The following is a 24,258-nucleotide window of genomic DNA, read 5'->3' on the forward strand; positions in this document are numbered from 1 at the left end:
TTCTTTATCATACTTCTTTATCCTTATTAATATTAACTCTCTCTATGAATGATGAGACCTTGCCAATGGTGAGGGGCTTGGTGGCTCAGTGATACAGATTAGTTGGACTGAAGGTGCAACCATATCCGAGAGGTACCTGTTGAGTGCCAAACTAAAGTATGATTCATGAAAGAGGGCAGCAGCTCTTTTAGTAGTTGTTAAGGGCGTAGATCAGGACGACTAAACGGCCATTTCAACATCACTCAATCTTCTGAGTACTGCACAGCTGAAAGCAATGGAAAAGTACAGCTGCTTTTTTTCCAAGAAAATGTAGCTCTCTGCATTTTCATATAACACAGATGGAGGTGCCTTTCTTGGTAAAATATGCCGGAGGTAAACTAGTCCACCATTCAGATCTCAGGGTGGGGACTACTAAGGAAGGGGTCACCTGAAAATTAAAAAATAATATTCTACAAATCGGAGCGTAGAATGTTAGAAGTCTAAAAAAGGTTGGTAGAGCATTTCAAAATGCATAGTGATAGAATCACTATGCATTTTAATAAAGATTGTTAACATCTATATGCCTACAAGCGCCCATGACAATGATGAGGTAGTGTGTATACAAAGAAATTGACGAAGCAATTAAACACATAAAAGGGGATGAAAATTTAATAATAGTTGGAGATTGGAATGCAAGCATTAGAAAAGGTGAGGAAGGAAATATAGTGGGTGAATACGGGCTGGACAAAAGGAATGAAAGAGAGGACCGACTTACAGAGTTTTGCACAGAGTATAGTAATTGCCAACACCCAGATTAAAAATCATAATAAAAGAATATACACATGGGAAAAGCCTTGCAATACTTCAATGTATCAGATAGATTATATCATGGTTAAGCAAAGATTTAGAAATCAACTCGTCGACTGCAAAGCTTACTCTGAAGCAGACATTGATAGCGACCAAATTTAGTGATAATGAAATGTAGATTGGGGTTTAAAACCCTGAAGAAGAGGTGTCAGATGAATCAGTGGAATTTAGAGAAGCTTGAGGAGAGGAGGTAAAGAAGATTTTTCAGGAAGACATTGCAAGAGGTCTGAGTAAAAAAGATATGGTAGAAAATGAAGAAGAATGGGAGAATGTTAAAAAGGAAATTCTTAAATTAGAAGAAGCGAACTTAGACAGAACAAAAAGAACTGGAAAAAAAACCTTGGATTTCAGACAATATATTGTAGCTGATGGATGAACGTAGAAAATATAAGAATCCTAGTGATGAAGAAAGTAAAAGGAACTATCGACAATTAACAAATACTATAAACAGGAAATGCAAACTAGCGAAAGAAGAGTGGATTAAAGAAAAGTGTTCAGAAGTGGAAAGAGAAATGAACATTGGTAAAATACACGGAACACACGGGAAAGTTAAGGAAAATTTTGGGGTACATAAATTAAAATTTAATAATGTGTTAAACAAAGATGGTACACCGATTTGTAGTATGAAAGTAAAAGGTCAATAGGTGAGTGGAATATATTGAAGAGTTATACGGAGGAAATGAATTAGAAAATAGTGTTTTAGAGAAAGAAGAAGTCGAAGAGGATGAAAGGGGAGCAACAATACTGAGATCTGAATTTAAGAGAACATTAAAAAATTTAAATGGCAGAAATGCTCCTGAAATAGACGGAATACCTGCAGAATTACTGTTCAGTGCAGGTGAGGAAGTTATTGATAGATTATACAAACTGGTGTGCAATATTTATGAAAAAGGGGAAGTTCTGTCAGACTTCAAAAAGAGTGTTCATGATACCAAAGAAAGCAGGAGCAGATAAATGTGAAGAATACAGAATAATTAGCTTAACTAGTCATGTGTCAAAAATCTTAACTAGAATTTTGTGCAGAACTGAGAGGAGAGTGGAAGAAGTGTTAGGAGAAGACCAATTTAGTTTCAGGAAAAGCATAGGGAAAGGGGAAGCAATTTTAGGGCTCAAGTTACTAGTAGAAGGAAGATTAAAGATAAACAAACCAACATACTTGGTGTTTATAGACCTAGAAAAGGCATTCGATAATGTAGACTGGAATAAAATGTTCAGCATTTTAAAAAAATTAGGGTTCAAGAACAGAGAGATAGAAGAACAACTGCTAACATTTACAGGATCCAAACAGCAACAGTAGTATTTGGAGAACATAAGAAAGAAGCTGTAATAAAAAAGGGAGTCTGACAAGGGTGTTCCCTATCCCTGTTACTTTTTAATCTTTACATAGTATTAGCAGTTAATGATGTTAAAAAAAAATTTAGATCCAGAGTAACAGTACAAGGTGAAAAGATAAAGATCCTGCGATTTGCTGATGATATAGTAATTCTAGCAAAGAGTATAAAAGATTTAGAAGAAACAATGAATGGGGCATGGATGACCGTCCTGCACAAGAACTACCGCATGAAAATAAACAAGAACACAACAAAAGTAATTAAATGTAGTAGAAATAATGAAGATGGACCACTGAATACAAAAATAGGAAGAGAAGATATTATGGTGGTAGAAGAATTCTGTTATTTGGGAAGTAGAATTACTAAAGATTGACAGAGCAGGAAAGATACAAAATGCTGAATAGCACAAGCAAAACGAGCTTTCAGTCAGAAATATAATTTGCTGACATCAAAAATTAATTTAAACATCAAGAAAACATTGCTGAAAGTATATGTTTAGAGCGTAGCTTTATATTGGAAGTGAAACTTGGACAATCGGAGTACCTGAGAAGAAAAGATTAGAAACTTTTGAAATGTGGTGCTACAGAATGTTTAAAATCAGGTGGGTAGATAAAGTGACAAATGAATAGGTGTTGCGGCAAATTGATGAAGAAAGAAGCATTTGGAAAAATACAGTTAAAAAAGAGACAGACTTATAGGCTACATATTAAGGCATGCCGGAGTAGTGATTTAATATCGGAGGGACAGATAGAAGGAAAAAATTGAGCATCAGGCAATGTTTGGAATTTGGAAAACAAATTGCTAGGGATGTAATATGCAGGTGGTATACTGAAATTAAACTAGCACTAGATAGGGATTCTTGGAGAGCTGCATCAAATCAGTCAAATGACTGAAGACAAAAAAAATTATAGTAATTATAATAATAATAAAAATTAGCTTTCACAATCTAAGAAAACTTACTACCAAAAGATATCCAGTAACTATTATATTATTACCGATTGAAAAAGTATGTATAAAAATAGCAGGTCAACACAAAATCAGTAATTACTACTATTTAAGGATTACATTAATTCTAATAAACTCTAAATATGAATAAGGCTAATAAACTCTACTCAATGGATTAAATTTATAATTGTCATGTCTGATTTTAAAATAATTTTCTTACTACTAGTATTTTATACGTCCAGAATGGTTGATGCAAACTGTGTCATTTCTGAGGCCTTTATGATGGCATGATGCAATTTGTGTTTTTCGTTGGCAAGCCTCAGCAGTTTACATTTTATACTATATATTCAGAAAGATTTCTACGGTCTGTAAAGAAGGTATTTCCTAGCTTCTTAAAACAAGGATTTTTTTCTTTAAATTTTTAAGACTTTTGTTTCTACTCAAATTTTTTATTTGTATTAGTAATTTTTATTGTAAATATCATACATTTTAAAAAATATTTCTCTTCCTTTGTCTTGTTTTAGATATAAAAATCAATCGATATATATTTTTATTTTTCATTGTAAATTACATTACTTTTACTTAAATTTGATTTTAGTCACAAAAAATAAAAATTAATTACTAACATAAGAAATTCGCTAGATTAAAAAAACTATAAAAATTCTGATGCAAAAAAATAACATATTTAAAGCGAATAAAATAACTTTATTAAAAAGTGTTTTACCAGTTTCAAGCTACGAACTAATCACAAAATAATAACGTATGAGTTGATCAACTTTACTTATTTTTATTTTTCTGATGAACAAGGACATAGGGCCAAAGAATGTATCCCAATACTCTCCAAACCAAAACCAACATAATAAGATCAAGACAGGTATTGCTACTAATGTCATTCCTTTACCAATAAATTCTGAGTCATGTATTCTTAATCCGAATTCTATTGGTATTAAAAGGAGAATGGTACACAGCATGTCGTCAAAAAATAGCATGGAATGTCAATTTTTTTATTCCTGGATTAATTTTGCCAGGTGTTGAATATTCCCCATTTTCTACTAATTGATTTTTCATCAACAATTTTTTTTAACATGTGAAATGATACTTAATAAAAATGTGCCAGCGATCCTGAATTTCTGAATATAACATCTGAGATTTTCATAGTTTTTTTTTTAAATATATAATGATGTATTTACTTCATTGTATTACAGCTTGTATCTTCTTTGTCTAACAAGTGTGTTTATTTTGGTGGAGACACTTTCAATTAGTATTAAAAAATACTGTTTGTTGTAATATTGGAACAGAAAGGCGTAAACAAAGACATCAATGCACTACAAATTTTATATATGGTATATTCTCCAACCAAACATGATACCAGAATTCCACCATTTTTTTATATATAAAGAAAAATTATAAGCACCTGATAACCAAATAATAAATATGTAATGACTAAAATTAACATGATAAAATTAATGTATATATTCTCATCACTCTACAGTACATGTAAAAAATCTTTTTGCAACTCTTATGACAATAATCGCTAAAAAAAATAATTTGTACTTATACAATAATTATAATTTTATAGTTTTAAGGACTTGGACTCAATTTTAAGTGCTATTAGCTCTTACAAGAATGGCAATACAAAATCCGATTGCAATATTATCTTTTAGCTCTACAATTGCTTTCTCTCCTTAAAGGGATTAGATTAATATTTATTAATACAACCGGTTAAAATGCAAAATAAATTATTTATAATTCACATCATTGTAACTTACTAATCATTGTCTAACTAATATAAACATAATCTTAACAGGTAGTCACCTCCTTGTTGCCTGCTTCAAATTATTCAAATTATTATTACTCTTTGTTATTGGCTGGGCAATAGCCTTATTAATACAATAAAGTTACTGTATTACTGACAGAAGGTTTGAATAACAAGTATTTAAAAAGAAATGAGATCAATCCATGATGCTCTGACATCAGTTACAGAGTATTAAATATTATATTAATATTATAATATGTTTATATTATATTATGTTTATATTATATAAACATTTAAATATAGAGCAAAAATACTTAGATTTGAAATTTTGTTGTGCCTTCAATCATCAAAAGAAAAATTGTTTTCAGATTGGTGGTAAAAATTAATTAAATAGGGATAAGTACAATAGAAATTCTGCAATAACACTTATTGTCAGTGTTGTATCATCAAATGTTACAATAAACTCTGAAGTATTCTACTTGCTTTAACTGTCTTACATTCTTTGATACAATACATTCTCAATTGTAAAATAAAAGCAAATGTCAAATGGAGAGAAGATCTAAGTTAATCACTTCAAATTGTACTAAAACCATGCAACTTGAGAAACGTTTTCGCCAAAACTGGAACACATTTAAACTTTTTTTATTAATACTGTGGGTGCAAATGTGGACATCCAGAGTGAGATGTCCATTTTTGATAGACGGCAGTCTTAAATATTTTATAGTGAAAACGGGCATAGTTTTGATTTCAATTTTATAAATTGCTAAGTCTAATTAAAATAAGATCATTCTTCGAGTTTCATGAAACATTATGCAAACACAAATAAGACATATATATATATATATATATATATATATATATATATATTATTAAATTGATAGTACTAACTAAAATTACATCAACTGCCTACTTCAGAAATATAAAAGTAGAGAATTATAAATTTAATTAAATATAATTAAATTTTTGATACCTAGAGAATGTGAGATTGCCCAAGTTATCATTATTTTTGTATTTAAGTTGCATAGACTGCTGTTGTAGTCATTTACAACTAAAAAATGACAACAGCATACACTGAACTGCAACAAGTAATCTAAATTTTGTGATCTACAGAACTGGTTTACAAAATGTGTTTGTGGCATGTAACCTTATTTCAGCAAAATTTTAATTAATGAAAAATTGAATAAAATACAAATGATTTTCAAAATTTTATTTTTAGAATATGATGCAGTAAAATGACACCCTCTTGAATTAGAACAATAGTTAATAAATTATGTTGATTTCTTACTATTAATGCCTAACTATCAATTAAATAAAGAACACTAATACTTTTTTAAGTTTCACGAAAATTTTCGCATGTGCTTCATCAGGTGAAGAAATATAAAATTAGTCAATTATTAATATCTAAACATTAATACACATGATGATGTTAAAATCTAAAGTTTCACATTTGTGAAACTTAAGCAAGGAAAGAAAGTGTTAAGTGTTTTTCTTTAATTGATAGTTATAATAATTCTACTATTGATGCATTATTAATAAATTATTCTTTAACATTAATGCCTAAACATTTCTCAAAGCAATTTAATACGGATTTATTGAACACAGTACTTGAAAAGAGTTGTTTGTTATAAACTTCATCTTCTTCCAATAATATATAAATCTGGTTTTACATTACATAATTATTTGTTGTGAAAAATTACATCTCACCTACCAACACAGACTGTGATCAATACAATCAACAAAATCTGTTCTTAAAAAAAATAAACCCAATTATTATAAATATATATATAAAACAATAAGCCAAAAGTAGACCTTTCACTAGGCTTACCATGTTATTTTGGGTCCAACCCAGGACATACTTTTGAAATTACTTAAAAGTATTAACAGTTTACTGAAACATTAAACTTTATTTATTCAGTTGTATTTTTCATTAGACATGGCGTTTTTCAGAAATGGTTTTACTTGTTTTAATTACATCACGAAATTCACAACAAGAAAGTTCTGAATTAATTTTAACGTTAAGCAGATGTTTAACAGTAGATACTGAAAATCTACTCCTTTCTACAGAACAAATATTCCCCATAATTGAAAAAACTCTCTCACTGGAGCAGATGTCCCAGGCAAAGACATTGCAAACTCAACCATTTTAGAAATATTGTAACATGAAATGTCAGTCTTTTGAAACACCTTAAAAATTGCTTTCCACTTCTCTTCAATAGTATCTGGTACTTTTTCAGAACTTGAACCACAACCTATCCTTTGGTTTTGAATTACTGGTTCAAAACCAAAGGATTTGAACCAGTAATTTGCTGGTTCAAAACAGCAATTGCTGCCACAGAGGACGGATTTGACCTAACTGATGCCTGGCGTCGACAATGGACCACAAAGCAGAATAATCAAATTACTGTTAGTGTTATCATCAGTATAACAAACCAACTTTTCTTCAAGTTTGTATTTTTTCACACACTGAAAAAGATACTAGTCAAAATTTGAACAGTTTCACCGGACACTTTATCAAAATTTAAAAGTTTAACTTGAATCCTCTCCTCCAGACAGAAATATTTTACAACATTCGGAACTACTTCACTTCTGTTTGAGCTCCATCATTACTGTTACATAATTAATGTTTTCCAAAGAACGCACCACATTATCAAATACAAATGGTGAAAAAACATTAACAATAATTACCTCGGTTTTGGTTCTAGCACATGAAAATTTTGGGTCATATAACTTTTTAACCAGTTTAGATGTGCAGCCTGATGTTTTGAAACTAACAAAATATTATTCCCACCTTTGGCTTTAAAAAAATCTGTTATGTTTGCTGAAGCAGTAGCATTAACAGCACTACTATGTTTAGCTGTTTTCACGTGGTCTTCAATATCACCCTTTCCTTTATGTGCAACAGAAAACTCTCCAGTACATAGTGTGCAATAAAAATGTTCGTTATTATTAATGTCATTACAAATTCAAAAATTTGTATTCCTGTTGCAGGTTAACATTAAACACACATTTTCTTTTGCCCCTTGCTAAATGATGTGACAAAAAATGAATAGAGATAAAATGATCAAAAATGTGTAGACGAGTTATTTCACACATGAAAACAACATACACACATTGACCCTGTTGTGTTGCCAAATGACTAAGTAAAAAGTTGTGGTGAGCCACGCCTCCTTCAAAATTGATGTTCAGTGCTTGCTCCAAGGTGGCTGAGAGATGCACGGCCGTAAGAGAATGATTAAAAATGTGATGTCGAACATATTGGTCTAAAATTTAAAAAAATCCTCATCGGTCAGAAAATTCTCAAACCCCAGACGTTTTTGCAACCCCGGACAGCACTTATAATGTAGTTGTTATTCTAATCAAATTAGGTGGATGATTATTATCATTAACAACCAGTCACATATTAGGCTACTATGCTTTAACTGGCATTCCCCCTAAGCAATGATTTTCAGAACAGACAAGTCTGTGAGAGCATACTGCTGGACCAAACTATCTAGAATTTCTGCTTGATTAGAAATCCAAGATATGTATTACAAAAATCCAAGTTGTGATTTTGTAAATAATGCATACCTGTATTATAAAAGTAATTTTTTTTAACTTCTGGATCCACTGTTGGGTATTGCTTCAGAGGATGAGATGAATGATTTGTAGTGTGAGTGAAAATGCCATGCCTAACCTGGATTCGAGCCTGGAGCCTCCGGATGAAAGGCTGAGATGCTACCACTCATGCCATGGAGGCCAGTAATTAAATATTAATATATGTTATTTAACCTAATGTTCTAAATAAAAATAAATACAGAATTAATACTGTTAGGTCATCATCAAAAGTAACTAATTATTTTCTTTTACACAGGTTTATAATGGTATTATATGTTTAATTTCAATGGAGAATACTAAGTGATACTACTTCACACATCCTCATTAAGAAAACATAAAAGGGCATTTTTATAGAGAATTTTTTGTATTAGAATATTTTAAGCTAAAATTTAAAAGTCTTTAACATCACTATCTTACATTAGTAAAATTCAAGATGATCAACACTCATGGTTTCTCCTGTTAACCTCCAAAGGCTACATAAGTAAAGGCTTATTGAATGTAATCTTAATTTAAAGCTGAACTTAATATGAAACATATTAACTTAATATGATAATTATTAAATACACCAAATCTCAAAGATAAATTAAAAATGCTATCTTAAATAATCATCAAAGTAAGATATTTAATTTTTTACAAACCCAAGTTATTGTCGTATTTAATGATACGCGATTTAAATATATTGAGCTTACATTAGTCAGTCCAGTAAGTCAAATCTCAACAAATTAAAAGAAAAATATTTCCGAAACACATAACCTATGCACAATTATTCAGATGTTATTTATATAACAGAATATGAAATAAATTACTAAAAAAAAAAGTATTACATTAAACTGAATAAGGTGGAATAATATTAAATAAGGAAGTTTTCATTTTATCTAACTTAATAAATAACTAATACGTCTACTACTGACATGTTCAATTACTATTCAACAAAACTCAAAATTATGTTTTATTATTATTTAGACGTACCTTGAAATCAAAAATTTAAACAATAAACAAAATTACAGTTCACAACGTATGAATTTCTTTATATTTTCCTTATACACTTTATAACAAAATGAAATCACGATTTCTCACATAAACAACTTGCCGCGAATTTTGGTTTATCAGCAGGATGACCAACAAAGGATAAAATACTATTCCCTAAAAGTCCAGCTAGTAAGTTGTCTCCTACGTTTTTATACAAATTTTGTTTGTAAAATTGAATTATGTTATTTAGTTAATAAAAATTATTTCATGAAAAAATGTCTGTTTCTAAGGAAAATAACGTGAATATTTTTAATTGATCTGTAAAATTAAAGTATAAAAAACCGTGATGTAATAATAAATTATGTAATGATTAAGTGAAAATTCTATAATTTTATTAAATGTCAGTTAGTCAGTAAAATAATATGATAGTTTAAAGTAATATTCCATTTCTTAGCTTTTTAGAAATTTTCCGTCAAAATAAAAGATTTACATTTCTTTTAACTAAACAAATGGCGACGTGTTTGAGTTACATATTTGAACTTAATTATGTAAAGCGTTTCGAAGAAGTTTTTTTCTGAAATCGTAATTTTAGGTTACTTTTTATTGGTTTATATTTTTGTAAGTGTTTATACGTAATGGTAATACTAGATGACGCTTTAATACTTGCTAAAGTGCTGAAGATTACAGATCTAGATGAAAAACAGAAAAAAGATGCTTTAAAAAAAATTATTCATTTATGCTGTAGCAATAAATATATAAACAGAATTGTAAGCAATTTTCATACATTAAATTAATATAAATTTCTTTTCAACAGTTTTCCTAATTGAAATGAAGCTGTTTTTTAGACCTATGATTTCACAACAATCCAGTACACAACTTCAAACCTGTTATGCTTGATCATTTTTACAACAAAACATTAAAACGAAGTATGGTAGAATTTTGTTTTAATATGGTTAAAAATGTTCAATTAATTTTGTAAATGAATAGAAATATACTTTCAAAGTTTCTTTTAGAAGTGGTTTAGTTCTTAAATCAGTGATGAAGGTAGCGCTATGAAATTATTCTTCAGTGTCATTTGATTATGCTACCTGTCTATTAAGTGATAAATTTTTTATGTTGCTCTGTTTGTTAATTATTTTGTTTTTTCATTTTCAAATTTAGTGTGTTTGTAACTTTGTTATTGTTCACTATTACTTTTCTTTTAGGTATTGATTTTTTCTTTAAAAAAAACAAACAAGATCATACAGCATACTACCAAACTTCATGATTAACACAGCAGCTCAGGAATATACAAACTTACTGCAATGATTGCACTAAATAATACATCAGGCAAACCTGACTCATTCATTTGCTCAAATACCTAAATACATAGAACACACTAACATACCAGAATCAGTCTTTGCAGATCATCTCATTGAAATTGAATTCACATTTAAAGGCAACAGCACCTTGCAAACCTTATATACAGTACATAAAAGCGGTGAATCAATCACACTTGAACAATGTTAATAATGTAATTTGTAAACTCTTAATTAGAAAATTCAGCAGATTATACTTGAACACAAGTCAGATTTGCTTTTGACCACTTTCAAACCAGTTTTATAAAAATTAATAAATGAGCATTATCTATAACATTTCTACAGAAGGAAGTGCATCACTCTTCTGAAAGCTACAAAAATCTTCTGGAAACATATTTTATAAATTTAGAAAGTGTGAGTGAAAACTCACCCTTTCATTTAAACCTTAAGCTGTATCAACTTAATTTACACCAGCATGTATGTGAATTTTGTGTTAATACACATGCCCTGTTTTTATTATTATTAATTTGTTTTTATACATCATTGTTTTAAATGTTTATTGTTTTGTATTTGAAATTGTATATAGTCATTTTTAACTCCAAATAGAAAGTTAATGATAATTGTTTAAGCAGCATTATAGAAAAACAAAAGTTGGAACTGCACCATTCTCGGAATGGTTTTTTTCATCTGCTGTTATAAATTGCTAGCTGTCAAAGACAGCTAGGTATAGCAATAATTTTAATTTTTCCTATTATCTCCCCACTAATTCTGACTGTTTACATCCCTTGTTCTTATTTTAGATGCATAATACCATTTAAGTGTTAAATGAAATAAAAATGTTAGATGAATGAAGTATTAATAAAATCACTTGAGTTTAATAGTTTCATCAGTTTTAGTATCATTACCACTAAAATTTTAAATGCTCAATTAAAACATCTCTGTAATAAATTTCCTACATGTATAACATGTCCTACATGTTACATAAATTTCCTGTTAAATGAAATAAAAATGTTAGATGAATGAAGTATTAATAAAATCACTTGAGTTTAATAGTTTCATCAGTTTTAGTATCATTACCACTAAAATTTTAAATGCTCAATTAAAACATCTCTGTAATAAATTTCCTACATTTATGGAATTTCCTATATCCATTACTTTCTTATATGAGATGTATGTTTTGTTTATTATATGGAAGTGATGTTTAAAGAGTAGTCCATATTTGCTCTTAGAGGATCAGTAGATCAATGTTGGGACTCAGGAAATGTTACTGATCAGAATGTAACTTTTTTTTATCAAGCTATCAGTAGAATAGAAGTTTTATACCAGCGCCATAAAATGGGAAAATATTTATGAAGCAAAATTTGACTACTGTTAAATTTAATTTTGAATGCCATTTAATAGTTTTATATGTTGACAATAATATAAATAGAATTATTCAAGACAATATCAACCATTTTTGTTATAATTTACATTTTTCCTGGTCTTGTGAGCACAGTTCCATGTTTGTAATAAGAAAAGATGTCATATAAAAGTAATATTTTCTTTACAAAATGCTGAAAATATTCTTGAAATCACAATATTTTCAAAGGCTTTGATTCATTTAAATGAGAGTAATTTCCAGAAGAATTGACTGTGATCATCAGAAATATTTTATGATTAATATATAAAATTTCTACACAATAAGTAGGTGTGTGGGTCACAGGGTCCTTCTTTGAAGAGATTGATAATAACTTTCTGTCATGAGTTTCACTGATTAATTCATAAAACCAGAGGTCAATAAATTATGCTTGAGTCTCATATAATGGTGTCATATTGCTGCATCTGATGGAGCATAAACATTCTTGTTTTGTATCTAAGGTCTAAATCTTTCAGCCCCAATGATCGCTGGATTTGAGCTTACCATATTACTGGATTCCCTGTTAAGAATCTGTAACACAAAGGTTTCATAATGGATCAAGCAGGCCCAAACAAACAATATTACTACATACATGTTAATTATCCTATGTAATTAACTGATTAAACTATTGTTTCTTAATAGTTTGTTTCTTAAATTAAACATTGTCCAGAACTGTAACTGCATATGTGTATATTAATTCAACATGATTTGTTGTACCTGTTGGTCTGAAGTGTTACTAAATATTCATTTGTAAAACTGGTCATCAATCAATAAAATTTAGTTGACAGTGACTTTTTAAACGGGCTATATTTTTCATTTTTTTGCAACAATCATATATATGTAATAAATACTGCAATATTTTTCAATGCACTGATACTAAAACTCTATTGATTTTTTTTTTCATTATTTCAGGGTGACTTGTCCTTGTTGGTAAATATTTCAGTTCTTTATCTACATGAAAACAACATATCTAAAATTGAAAATTTAAGTCATAACACACATTTAACACATTTATATCTTCAGCATAATGGAATTGAAAAGATTGAGAATGTAAATCACTTAAAAAGATTAAGAAAGCTGTAAGTAGATAGCTTGTAGCTGATGAAAGGATTAATGAACTGCTTAACCTGTTCATGTATAGTATGTAAAAAACCAGGTTTTACTGTTTTATTTCATTACGATAATACATATATATTTTTAAATATATATTTACCTATTAATTAATAGGCTGATGCAGTTATTTTTTTTTTTTTGAATGATGCAAGTGAATCTGTAAGAAATGAAAATGTAAAGTTTGATTGGAACTCAAAATTATATTTTAACAGCTTAATTATATAAGAAATATTGTTATTTATTAAAATAATATTTTCACTTACTATTTTATTACCTTATTCACAGAGATGTCTGTTCTCAGATTTTTTCATTCATTGAGATCTCAGATTTTTTTTCATAATTTAATTAAAACATTATTTAAAAAAAAAAAATATTAAAGATGTTTACCATTCTAGTCCCTGAAATAACATTTATGAGTATGTCAAGTTTTTAAATTAAAAATCTTTTTCTTGTTGATCTAAGTTCTATAATCACATCTATAATGAAATTAATAAAAAAAATACATTCAGACAAAGCAATAGTCTCTGTGAAGGTATTAAAAAATCTGTAAAAAACAGAAGTAGTAAATAAAAAGAAAAGTAAATTGTAAAACATATTGTATCCTGCTGTTAGAATACAATTAACTGAATTATTTACAAAGAAATATAAATGGAATTTTTTTTAATTAGCCTATATTTCAGGTATAAAACAAACACTCAGAAAAGTTTTATTTTTTTAACATAATTTTTTTATTTGGTTCAGGATAACGTAGTTGTAGGCAAAGTTCCTGTTCTGAATTAAGTTTATTGTGAGGATTTTATAATAAAGAGTATTACAAAATTCTTTCTCACATAGGCATTTTGTCAATTTTGAGGTATTGTGGGATCTCTAAAGCCTATTACATAAGAGATTAATCTGAAGATAACTTTTCACCAATATCATACTGCTTCAAATTCATTAACAACCTTTATGTCAGTCTCTGTAGCAATAATTTCTTAAGCTTGCATTCCCATATTCTTAATTTATTTATTTTGATCATAATTTTTTTGAACTCTATATTAACATTCTTATCTTTTTATATAATGTGGGTAAACTGATAATAAAATTTATGTTTATCTTAATTTATTTTTTCTTATTTTCCTTTTGTGTTCAGTGAAATCTTCTCTTTTTATCATCCAGCACTATTCACTCATCACAGATTGATCCCATCTGTCTTGATAACATTGTTCCATCTGCAATATATCTTGATGGAACATTTCTCCTTGTTCGTCACTGATGTCACCTAAGTTTAAATGGAAAAGTATAAATGAGAATGGAAAAAATGGATTTTCAATGACAGTCTGCAGCCTAAATTTTTGTAGTTCAGTAAGAGTTCATTTATAAGCTGATCATGGTTTTCAACTTTTTTGTTTCCAAGAAAACCAGTAATGACATCTTTGAATGACTTCCATGCTGCTAGTTCTTTATGATTCAGTTTGCTGTCAAATATATAAATTCACAAATAAATTTTCTTATTTATGGCCCAGTGAATATTCATCAGAAATTTCTTTCCAAGAAGTTAGAGCAATCAGAACTGATAAATCAGTATCATGAAGTACTGGACTCATAGCTGAACAAACATATGGGTATGAAATACTCCCTTTATTGTACCAGTAACATTTGTTAAGTAAAAATAGCAGTCATCGTAATGGCTAGTAGGATCTCATCTTCACCATGGAGTGCAATAAAACACACAATACACACACACACACACACACACTCTCTTAACAAATCTTGATGTTCAATAAATTAATACCAAAAGTTGTTCTGTCACAAAAATCTTTCATTAAATTTATGGCATCACTTATGAAAAATCTTTTTATGAAAAAGTATTAATATGTGTATGATAAAACCACAACTAAAGAACACAGCAAGAGCTGAACTCATACTGAGGAAAATTTCATCGCATTGAATTACTCATTACTTGACTCACTAATATATCTGTACATGCTTGACATGAAATGACATCATTTGACTGTTATATATCGAATTTAGGTCTACAGCATGTATCACAATATAAATCAGATGTAGATAAGCAAACATACAGATGTACTAACTTATTATAGAATAAATAAATATAAGGATTGCAAATTAAGAACATTACGTGATGGGTGATGGTTGCTTCAGAATACATGTTCATATTCAGCATGTCAAATACTAAATAGAACACCTACTCCCTTTTCGGTCCCAAATTTTATGTTGACCAGTGTTATCAATGATTATTTAAAACAGTTGGTCATGACTATTATCAGTTTTTGTGCCTTAGTGATATTAATTTATTGCCTTATGGCATAGAATTTTTATGAGATAATGATTTTTTTTTAAATTTGAACTTCATATAAGAAGGCAGCTTCTGTATTATACTTACTATTTTTATAAGTTCCAGAAGTGGATTTTATTAATTAATTACCACTCATAATGGACAACATATTAATTATAGTAATGACCAAACAGGCAAAATTTTAGTTTAAATACTATAATTCAAATGTAAAAGTTAAAATAATTGCCTCCAAAATTTATCAGTTTGATAAATTTTGGAGGCAATTATTTTGAGGCAAACAAACCAACATACTTGGCGTTTATAGACCTAGAAAAGGCATTCGATAATGTAGACTGGAATAAAATGTTCAGCATTTTAAAAAAGTTAGGGTTCAAATACAGAGATAGAAGAACAATTGCTAACATGTACAGGAACCAAACAGCAACAGTAATAATTGAAGAACATAAGAAAGAAGCCGTTATAAGAAAGGGAGTCCGACAAGGATGTTCCCTATCTCCGTTACTATTTAATCTTTACATGGAACTAGCAGTTAATGATGTTAAAGAACAATTTAGATTCGGAGTAACAGTACAAGGTGAAAAGATAAAGATGCTACAATTTGCTGATGATATAGTAATTCTAGCCGAGAATAAAAAGGATTTAGAAGAAACAATGAACGGCATAGATGAAGTCCTACGCTAGAACTATCGCATGAAAATAAACAAGAACAAAACAAAAGTAATGAAATGTAGTAGAAATAACAAAGATGGACCATTGAATGTGAAAATAGGAGGAGAAAAGATTATGGAGGTAGAAGAATTTTGTTATTTGGGAAGTAGAATTACTAAAGATGGACGAAGCAGGAGCGATATAAAATGCCGAATAGCACAAGCGAAATGAGCCTTCAGTAAGAAATATAATTTGTTTACATCAAAAATTAATTTAAATGTCAGGAAAAGATTTTTGAAAGTATATGTTTGGAGTGTCGCTTTATATGGAAGTGAAACTTGGACAATCGGAGTATCTGAGAAGAATAGATTAGAAGCTTTTGAAATGTGGTGCTACAGGAGAATGTTAAAAATCAGATGGGTGGATAAAGTGACAAATGAAGAGGTATTGCGACAAATAGATGAAGAAAGAAGCATTTGGAAAAATATAGTTAAAAGAAGAGACAGTCTTATAGGCCACATACTAAGGCATCCTGGAATAGTCGCTTTAATATTGGAAGGACAGGTAGAAGGAAAAGATTGTGTAGGCAGGCCATGTTTGGAATATGTAAAACAAATTGTTAGGGATGTAGGATGTAGAGGGTAACGACTAGCACTAGATAGGGAATCTTGGAGAGCTTCATCAAACCAGTCAAATGACTGAAGACAAAAAAAAAAAATGAAATTATGAATATGAAAAAAAAATCTATTACGTACTTTAACATTTTTTATTTATTAATATATTTCTAATGCAAACAAATATAGGTTTCAAAATTAACAGTTTAATAACTAATATTTTCGGTTAATGTAGGAGAATTAATAATTTATTAAATGATACAAGTAGAAGTTTATTTTAAGCAGGATATTCAGTAAATACCTGTGATTTACATTGATTTAGACAAAGATCATAAGAATTTAATATCTAATTTGTTTTAATACTTATAGAATGTTTTATTCAACAATGAAAATCATTTGTTATAAAGTTTTACCATAGGTATGGAATTCTGTTGGAAAAGTATAAATGAAATAAAAAAATCTGATGTGGACACCACATGACTTCTTTGTACACCTATTAAATTACATATACACACTTTTTGCTGCACTTTATTTAATTTCATTTGAAAGTGAGATATGATCCTCCAATTCTTTAATAAAGTGGACAGTTATAAAATTACTAAAATATTAGTCTTCATTAATATCAAATGTTTATACAATAATTAATTCAACAATCTTCCCAGAAATATTAGGACAGAGTAAAAGTCCTTTTATTACTCTTTAAATAAATTTAAGTCTTATATCTATCTAACACTAGGCTTTTTAAATTATGATGTAAACATCAATAAAATGAAAAAAAAAAATGATACAGGAGGAGGTTACTGAATTTTATAGCAATATTTATTATCAAGTAGACTAAACAAATGCATATATAAATAAAAAATTTATGTATTTATACAGGATAAATGGAGGAGAACCAAACAAAGTATCACCTATTCACACATATATTTCATTACCGAAAATAACTGTAGTGACCTTTTTCTATAAAATGTTAAATCGTATATGGCACCTAAGATCCACGTTACTGTAGATAATGAGGGGAAGGCACAGGCTGCAGGACACCGATTTGAACTATATTGTGTGTGTGAATAAATAATTGTTTACATGTCTACATCACAAAATACTAATATGCAATATTCAGTTATACTCAAGAAAAATAGCCCTAAAAATTTCCTTAGCATTTTATATTAGTTAATGTATTAATTTTGTTTCACATTGCTCAAACAGATATGTGGTGTAAGTGTGAACATGTTGGATCCGTAACCATGCACATATCAGTTTGAATCAGACTTCATAACATTTTTTAATTTTAATATATTGATCTATTAATAATTAACCTTTGATTGTAAAAATTTTTGAATTAAAATGAAAAGTACATAAAATTTTATTACAATAATAACTTCTGATTTTTTTCATATATTTTTTTTGTATTGTTATATTGAATTATTATTTATTGTTAATTTTTTTTTACAATTAGAGGTTAATAATTATTAATAAATCAGTATATTTAAATTAAAAAAAGTATATGAAGTTGGATTCGAACTGATGTGCCTTCCCCTTGTAAAATACAAATATTTCATTAATTAAAATCTTATTTGGCTATAACTCTGGAACCAATGAAAATAAGTACCACTTATGATATATTGTTGAAAAGCTGTCAACAAGGGCTTATTACTGCAGTTGAAGAAAAAGTCCAAAATTCAAATGTTTCAAAATTGAAACCTCACTTTATTTAGAGGTCTGACTGTAAACACATTATTAGCCCAGTCGATTGCAATCAAAATGGGAGGTGCACTACTAGATGTTACAACAGTCCTAAATACAAAATTTCAACATATATGGCTAATTTTTTGAGTTATGCAAGATACATACTTACATACAGACTATCACACTCAAACTAGTCAAAATGGATTCAGGGGTGGTCAAAATGGATATTTCCATTGAAATCTGAAAAAGGAAGTATTGTGAAAAATCTCAGTTTTGTACTTCGTACAAGGAAGTAAAAAAGAACATTATAAGAAATCATACAATTCGTAATATAGAAAACAAATTAATGAAACAGAATACTTGAGAATATAACAATAAGAAATTTAACTACAACCAATTTATCAAAATGTAACAAAATTAAAAGTAAATAATAATGGAATCATTATTAAATTAGAAAAAAACAAATATAATGCCCACAGTTACTGATAAAGAAGAATATATAAATAAAAGAATTACATTAATGAGAATGATTTTCAAAAAATAAGGCAAATATACAAACATATATTTTAAAGCCGTTATATGTGTAAGTGCAATAAGAACAGAGCCATTTTAAATTATTGCATCACAATAGATTATATTGCGATGCAAATTTATATTAACCAAAAAATCTATAAATCTGAGTTTATAACTCAATCATAAATTTCAAAACATTATCTGCTTATTTTATAATTGCTGTAACAGGTAAATTAATTAGACTGAAATGAATTTACCGTATACTTAAAATGTACGTAATGAATATGATTGGATTTATAAACTGCACAATTTAAAAATTAATAACAACACTATAAAATATTTTCTTAAAATTTGAATAATATTTAATGTGTTTAATCAAAAATATTCATTGGAAATATTGTAAATATAATTAACTAAATAAAATAAAGTTAATAAATACAGTAAAGTAAATATAATTAATTAAAAAGTTACATGTAATAACAACTAATACTTTAATTAGGACAATCAAAAACATAGGTAAACAAAACTATTTTATTTTTAATAATAAATTTTATTTACAAAGTAAAGTTTACTAGTGGAATGCCACTTGCTTAACAGCTACTACATCCAAAATGTTTTTAAAGCATTTTGAAAAAAAAAAATGGTGTAAACCTTTCAAATGACAAATTGCATATATTTTAATAATATTTAATCCTATCAGAAAATTAATTAATTTTAAAAATGTTAAATTCATTTAAAGATAAATGAAAATTTACAGTATAAATTAATGGTAGTAATAGGTGAATTCATCTTTTTTGGCTATGGAACAAATACAGATATTACTAAAATTTAAAAATAATCTATACACTGATACAACATTCACAAAAAATCGAACCTCACTTGATCACAAAATAAATGGATATATATGAAATACAAAACATACAAATATATTCACAATTAAACAGAATTTGACAAGAATTAAAACAAATTAGCTTTAAAACTAACCAAAACGGATAATAATACTTTTAAAAAAATACATTAAAAAAAACAAAAGAAATAAATACCATCATTAATTCCATTTGAAAAAAGAAACATTAAAACCCAGGAGACGTATATCATTTAATAATAATAATAATATTATAACAGCATCATAATACAGCAAAATAATTCATTTTATAATAGTATCAAGAAGGTTACCTACCACTCTGACGAAGAAAAGATTTTTGAAAGTACTAAACGTGAAGAATTAACAAAAGCAGTTTTTATAAAAAATGTATACTGTCTGCCAGGTTGCAATTTGCTAACTATATATATATATATATATTACCTGTAATTATATTAATACAAATACAAATTAATAAGTAACATCTAAAAAAGTGAAAATTATTTCATTTCTTTTCAATTGATATTTGCCTGTGATTTAAGTTACTTTCACCGTTGGGCACCGTTTACATTAACAGTTTAATGTTATCCCCTTTCCTAAAATTTTGTCAGTAATATTTGTCATTTAACATTTCCTTGTAGTTTTTCAGTTTTATTTACTTTTTTAAGTATTTGTTTATATATTCTTTTTAGGTAGGATCTATGGATAGTGACTGATTAATAATCGAAATGGCCATCTAGTTTAAGATTTTACGTAAGATTTTTTTTGTAAATAGGTTATGGAGTTTAAGCTTGTTTTCCAAAGTATTTTTAATACAAAAATATTTTATGCAATGTTTATTATCTTTTTAATCCATGTAACAAACATTTATTATGATATGAATATTATTTACAGTTATTTGGGGCACAATAAAATATCTGTAGTTGAATCATTAGACAGATTAGAGAATTTACAAGAACTGCACATTGAAAACCAAAAACTTCCACCAGGAGAATCATTGTACTTTGACCCAAGAACTGTAAAAGCCTTGTCTGTAAGTTATTTTTGACCATATACATAAACATATCATTTTTACTACATGCTCAGAGAATTTATTTAGAACTGCAAATGCATATTCTTGATCACCAATCAAGAGGGACTGTTGGTCCTTCCTATTGCCTCAAGTAGAAGGATTAGGATTTTCATAACTGAGAACATGTACCAGAATAGGAGAGGTTACTTTTTCTTTGCAGCATTAATTTCTTGAGGTAGCTTAAATACTTAATTATTTGTTTTCAAATTATGTAATAGTATATTTATTGTATAAAATATAATAATGTATTCAACGCTTCTAGGAACATTTTTTATAAAAAAAATTTTATGTATAAAATTTTAAAGTTATGAAAAATTTATTTTCTGTTTTTTATACATAACATTTTTTTTTGTAAAATTAAGCCAGACTGTAATTCTTGGGATCCAAATTAAGGTATAAATTTGTTGGTTTTATATGAAATCTGAACTGAAAAATTGAAAAAGAATAGGTCCCGGAACTGAATTTTAAGTAATTTTCAAGAATCTGGGGTAAAAGACAAAATAATGGGGTTGAAAAACACATTATTTCATGTTTGGTTTAAAATTACTTTACATCCAGTTATTGAGAGATAATTCACAAATGAAAGTTCAGAAATGTACACAGATTACTTCAGATTATTTGTTTTAAGTTTTTTATTATTACCATGTCAATAGATTTATCTAAATACCTTCTTTCTTTAGTGAATAAGGAATTTACATTTACGGTAAACAACGTTGATTATTTACATTAAATAATGGCAATCAAGTTGTATCTTTAAACTTTAAATGCAGCTACCATACAAAAGACAGTTCTGAATTCAGTTCTTCACATGTAGCTCCTAACCAGATATCAAGTATGCATTGGCTGTTTAGGTCTTAGCATTTTCAGCATGGAGAACCTAGTGCAGTCAGACCTGCACCCACCAAACCAATAATAGGGAAATAGGGATCATGAATAAGGAAAAATTGGAGATGTGAAAGAGAAAGTAGGTTGCCATCTAAAACAGAACCTTTTTTTTTTCTTTGTGTGCAGAGTAATCCCAGATGTTGTTGCATACAGAACTGTATTTAAGCACTTGACAGCCCCAGGAACACAGAACCCTACATGGAATAAAGCATACATATATCATAATTTTCTACACATTTTAGGTTTCCTAAGTTTTTAAAATGCTGAAGTTAGCATTAATTGAAAGTTTAACCAGCATTCAAACTGATACATAATTTATCTTTTATATAAATACCAAGGCTGCACCTTGAAATATGTATGACCTTATACTATTCAATAATATTATTCAAAGAAATTATTTAATTTTATTCCTTCAGTAATCAAATAAATGTATTATGAAATAATTTGTGAATCTGTTTTTAAAAAAAGGAAGAATGAAGAATTATGAAGACGAATAATAACTTGAAAAAAAATATTATTGAGGAAAAGTTTTTTCTTAACTCAAACTGGTATATTTTTACTTAATTTTACTTTCAGTATTTTAGTAGATTTCTGCGGTTGCTGCTGATCCTCTTTACCCAGACTCCATTTCACATCTAATTCTAAATTTCTAGAATACATGGTGTGCTTAGGTTAACCTCGGCATTTTCTTTGTGCTAGGACCAATTTTAAAATACTATAGAGCCATTTTCATTTTCCATTCACCTCACTTTTTTGAACCAACCAACTTATGCTAATACTGTAGTGCCAACTTTTACCTAGTATCTACTTTATTGCAGCTTCTCCCGATTTCTCGTTGTTTCACATCATTATTATATGCATTCCAATTTAGTCCTTTATGAGCTCCTCTCCTAAAAGTCCATTTCATTACCTAATAGTCTCAATATATTCTTTGCACTTGTATTCCCCACCTCAGATCCTTAAAGCATTACTCTTTTCTAATCTTCTTCTTTGTGATTTTCCAATTTCATCAAACACATTCAGGACCTTAATAACCATTCCACCTTTATTCACCCTAGTATTTATTTCCTCATGATTCCAAGTAAATATAACTTCAATACACTTTGTCCTGTAAATCCCTATTAATTTCCTATCTTCAATCATAGGTAGTCTCAACATATGTGTCTCCAACAGCCAAGTAATCATTTTCTTTCTTAGTTATTTTGAGACCAGATGAACAATATGCTTCATTTAATTTCCAAAACATGTAGCTGAAATCATCTCTTACCTTCAGCCAGAACATCATGATTGTTTGCAAAGAAATGCAAAGTTGATTGTCATTAATTACTATTTATATACTTCCATACTGTCTACATTACTATTTTTTAAGGACAATATTTTAAACAATGCAAGTCACAACCTGCATCCTTTTCTCAGCATTTTATTCATCAAAATTTCCTCCTGATCTGGAGGAGTAAAAGTATCTGACAATAAAATTTCTCCAACTTTTACTTTTGCAATATTCATATCAGACAAATAATTCCATTAAATGTACTGTATTCAGTTAGCTTACAGAGTGAAGAATAAACAAACATTGCGTTTGTGTTAGGGAGTTCATCATGATTCTGCTGAGTCACATCCTTTGTATCAGTACCAATTCACAATGCAGCACTGTCTATATACAACACTATAATCATTACTCATATATTAGTCACTGTATAATTAATTTTTCATATAGTGGTCAGTGTAATCAAAATTTTATATAATGTTTTGTCTTCTCAGTTCTGCATCTTTTCATATGACCACTCTTTTGTTCTTGAATTCAATTTTTGTGTTTATGTTACTTATGTATTTACTCTGTAATTTAAAATTAATATAATGCAATTTTTTTAAGTTTACTAGAATGAAAGTAGTGTATTCCTAGATTTGGGTCTGCACGACATGATATCCATTTTGATATCCATTTTTTGATATCCATTCCAAAAAAAGCTCTTTAAGTTTTACAGAAAACACAATTTTAAAGTTTACAAAAGTGAGTTACAGAGCAATCCAATGGCATTGATTTCAGATGTCGTTAATAAATTAATAACATACGAGGAAGTTGTGCTGCTTCAGTGTACAGAGTGATTCATGAGTATGAATCTACCAATGAATTATAGTTTCCTAAAACACAAAATCCTGCAGGTCAATTGAAGAAAAAGCTCTATAAAACACGATTCATAAAAAGTACACAAATTTTATTTGAGAATGGTTTAGCAATATGTTACCTCCTATGGAAGATAATTCACTTATTTCTTGGACAACACCCCTTATTGTTCATGTAAAAAGGAAAGAATTCCAACTGTGTCTTGGAAGAAAAATATCAAAAGTTCAAAAGTGATTTTTGAAGATAATGAACTTAAGGTCCAATTGGACCTTAAGTTCATTATCTTCAAATTATCTTCATTGTTGG

General features: G+C 28.4%; 2 protein-coding genes across 3 annotated transcripts in view; one reads left to right on the forward strand and one right to left on the reverse strand.

The window, feature by feature from the left end:
- LOC142328080 (homologous-pairing protein 2 homolog) overlaps positions 1-9,570 on the reverse strand; it is a 106,710-nt gene extending 97,140 nt beyond the window's left edge. The window contains exon 1 of one of the 2 annotated variants that reach the window (XM_075371576.1): positions 9,442-9,570. The gene's annotated coding sequence lies outside the window, so the exon portion shown is untranslated. Of the gene's footprint in view, positions 1-9,110; positions 9,218-9,441 lie in introns of those variants that run through there. The other variant, XM_075371583.1, reaches the window with a different exon arrangement.
- Positions 9,571-9,963: 393 nt separating this feature from the next.
- LOC142318250 (protein phosphatase 1 regulatory subunit 42-like) overlaps positions 9,964-24,258 on the forward strand; it is a 32,597-nt gene continuing 18,302 nt past the window's right edge. The window contains exons 1-3 of the mRNA XM_075354815.1: positions 9,964-10,208; positions 13,048-13,214; positions 20,765-20,903. Of these exons, the coding sequence (XP_075210930.1) occupies positions 10,077-10,208; positions 13,048-13,214; positions 20,765-20,903 (438 nt within the window). The 5' untranslated portion in view covers positions 9,964-10,076. The remainder of the gene's footprint in view (positions 10,209-13,047; positions 13,215-20,764; positions 20,904-24,258) is intronic.

The sequence above is a fragment of the Lycorma delicatula genome, chromosome 1, assembly GCF_047948215.1.
Source record: "Lycorma delicatula isolate Av1 chromosome 1, ASM4794821v1, whole genome shotgun sequence".
Lineage (NCBI taxonomy): Eukaryota > Metazoa > Arthropoda > Insecta > Hemiptera > Fulgoridae > Lycorma > Lycorma delicatula.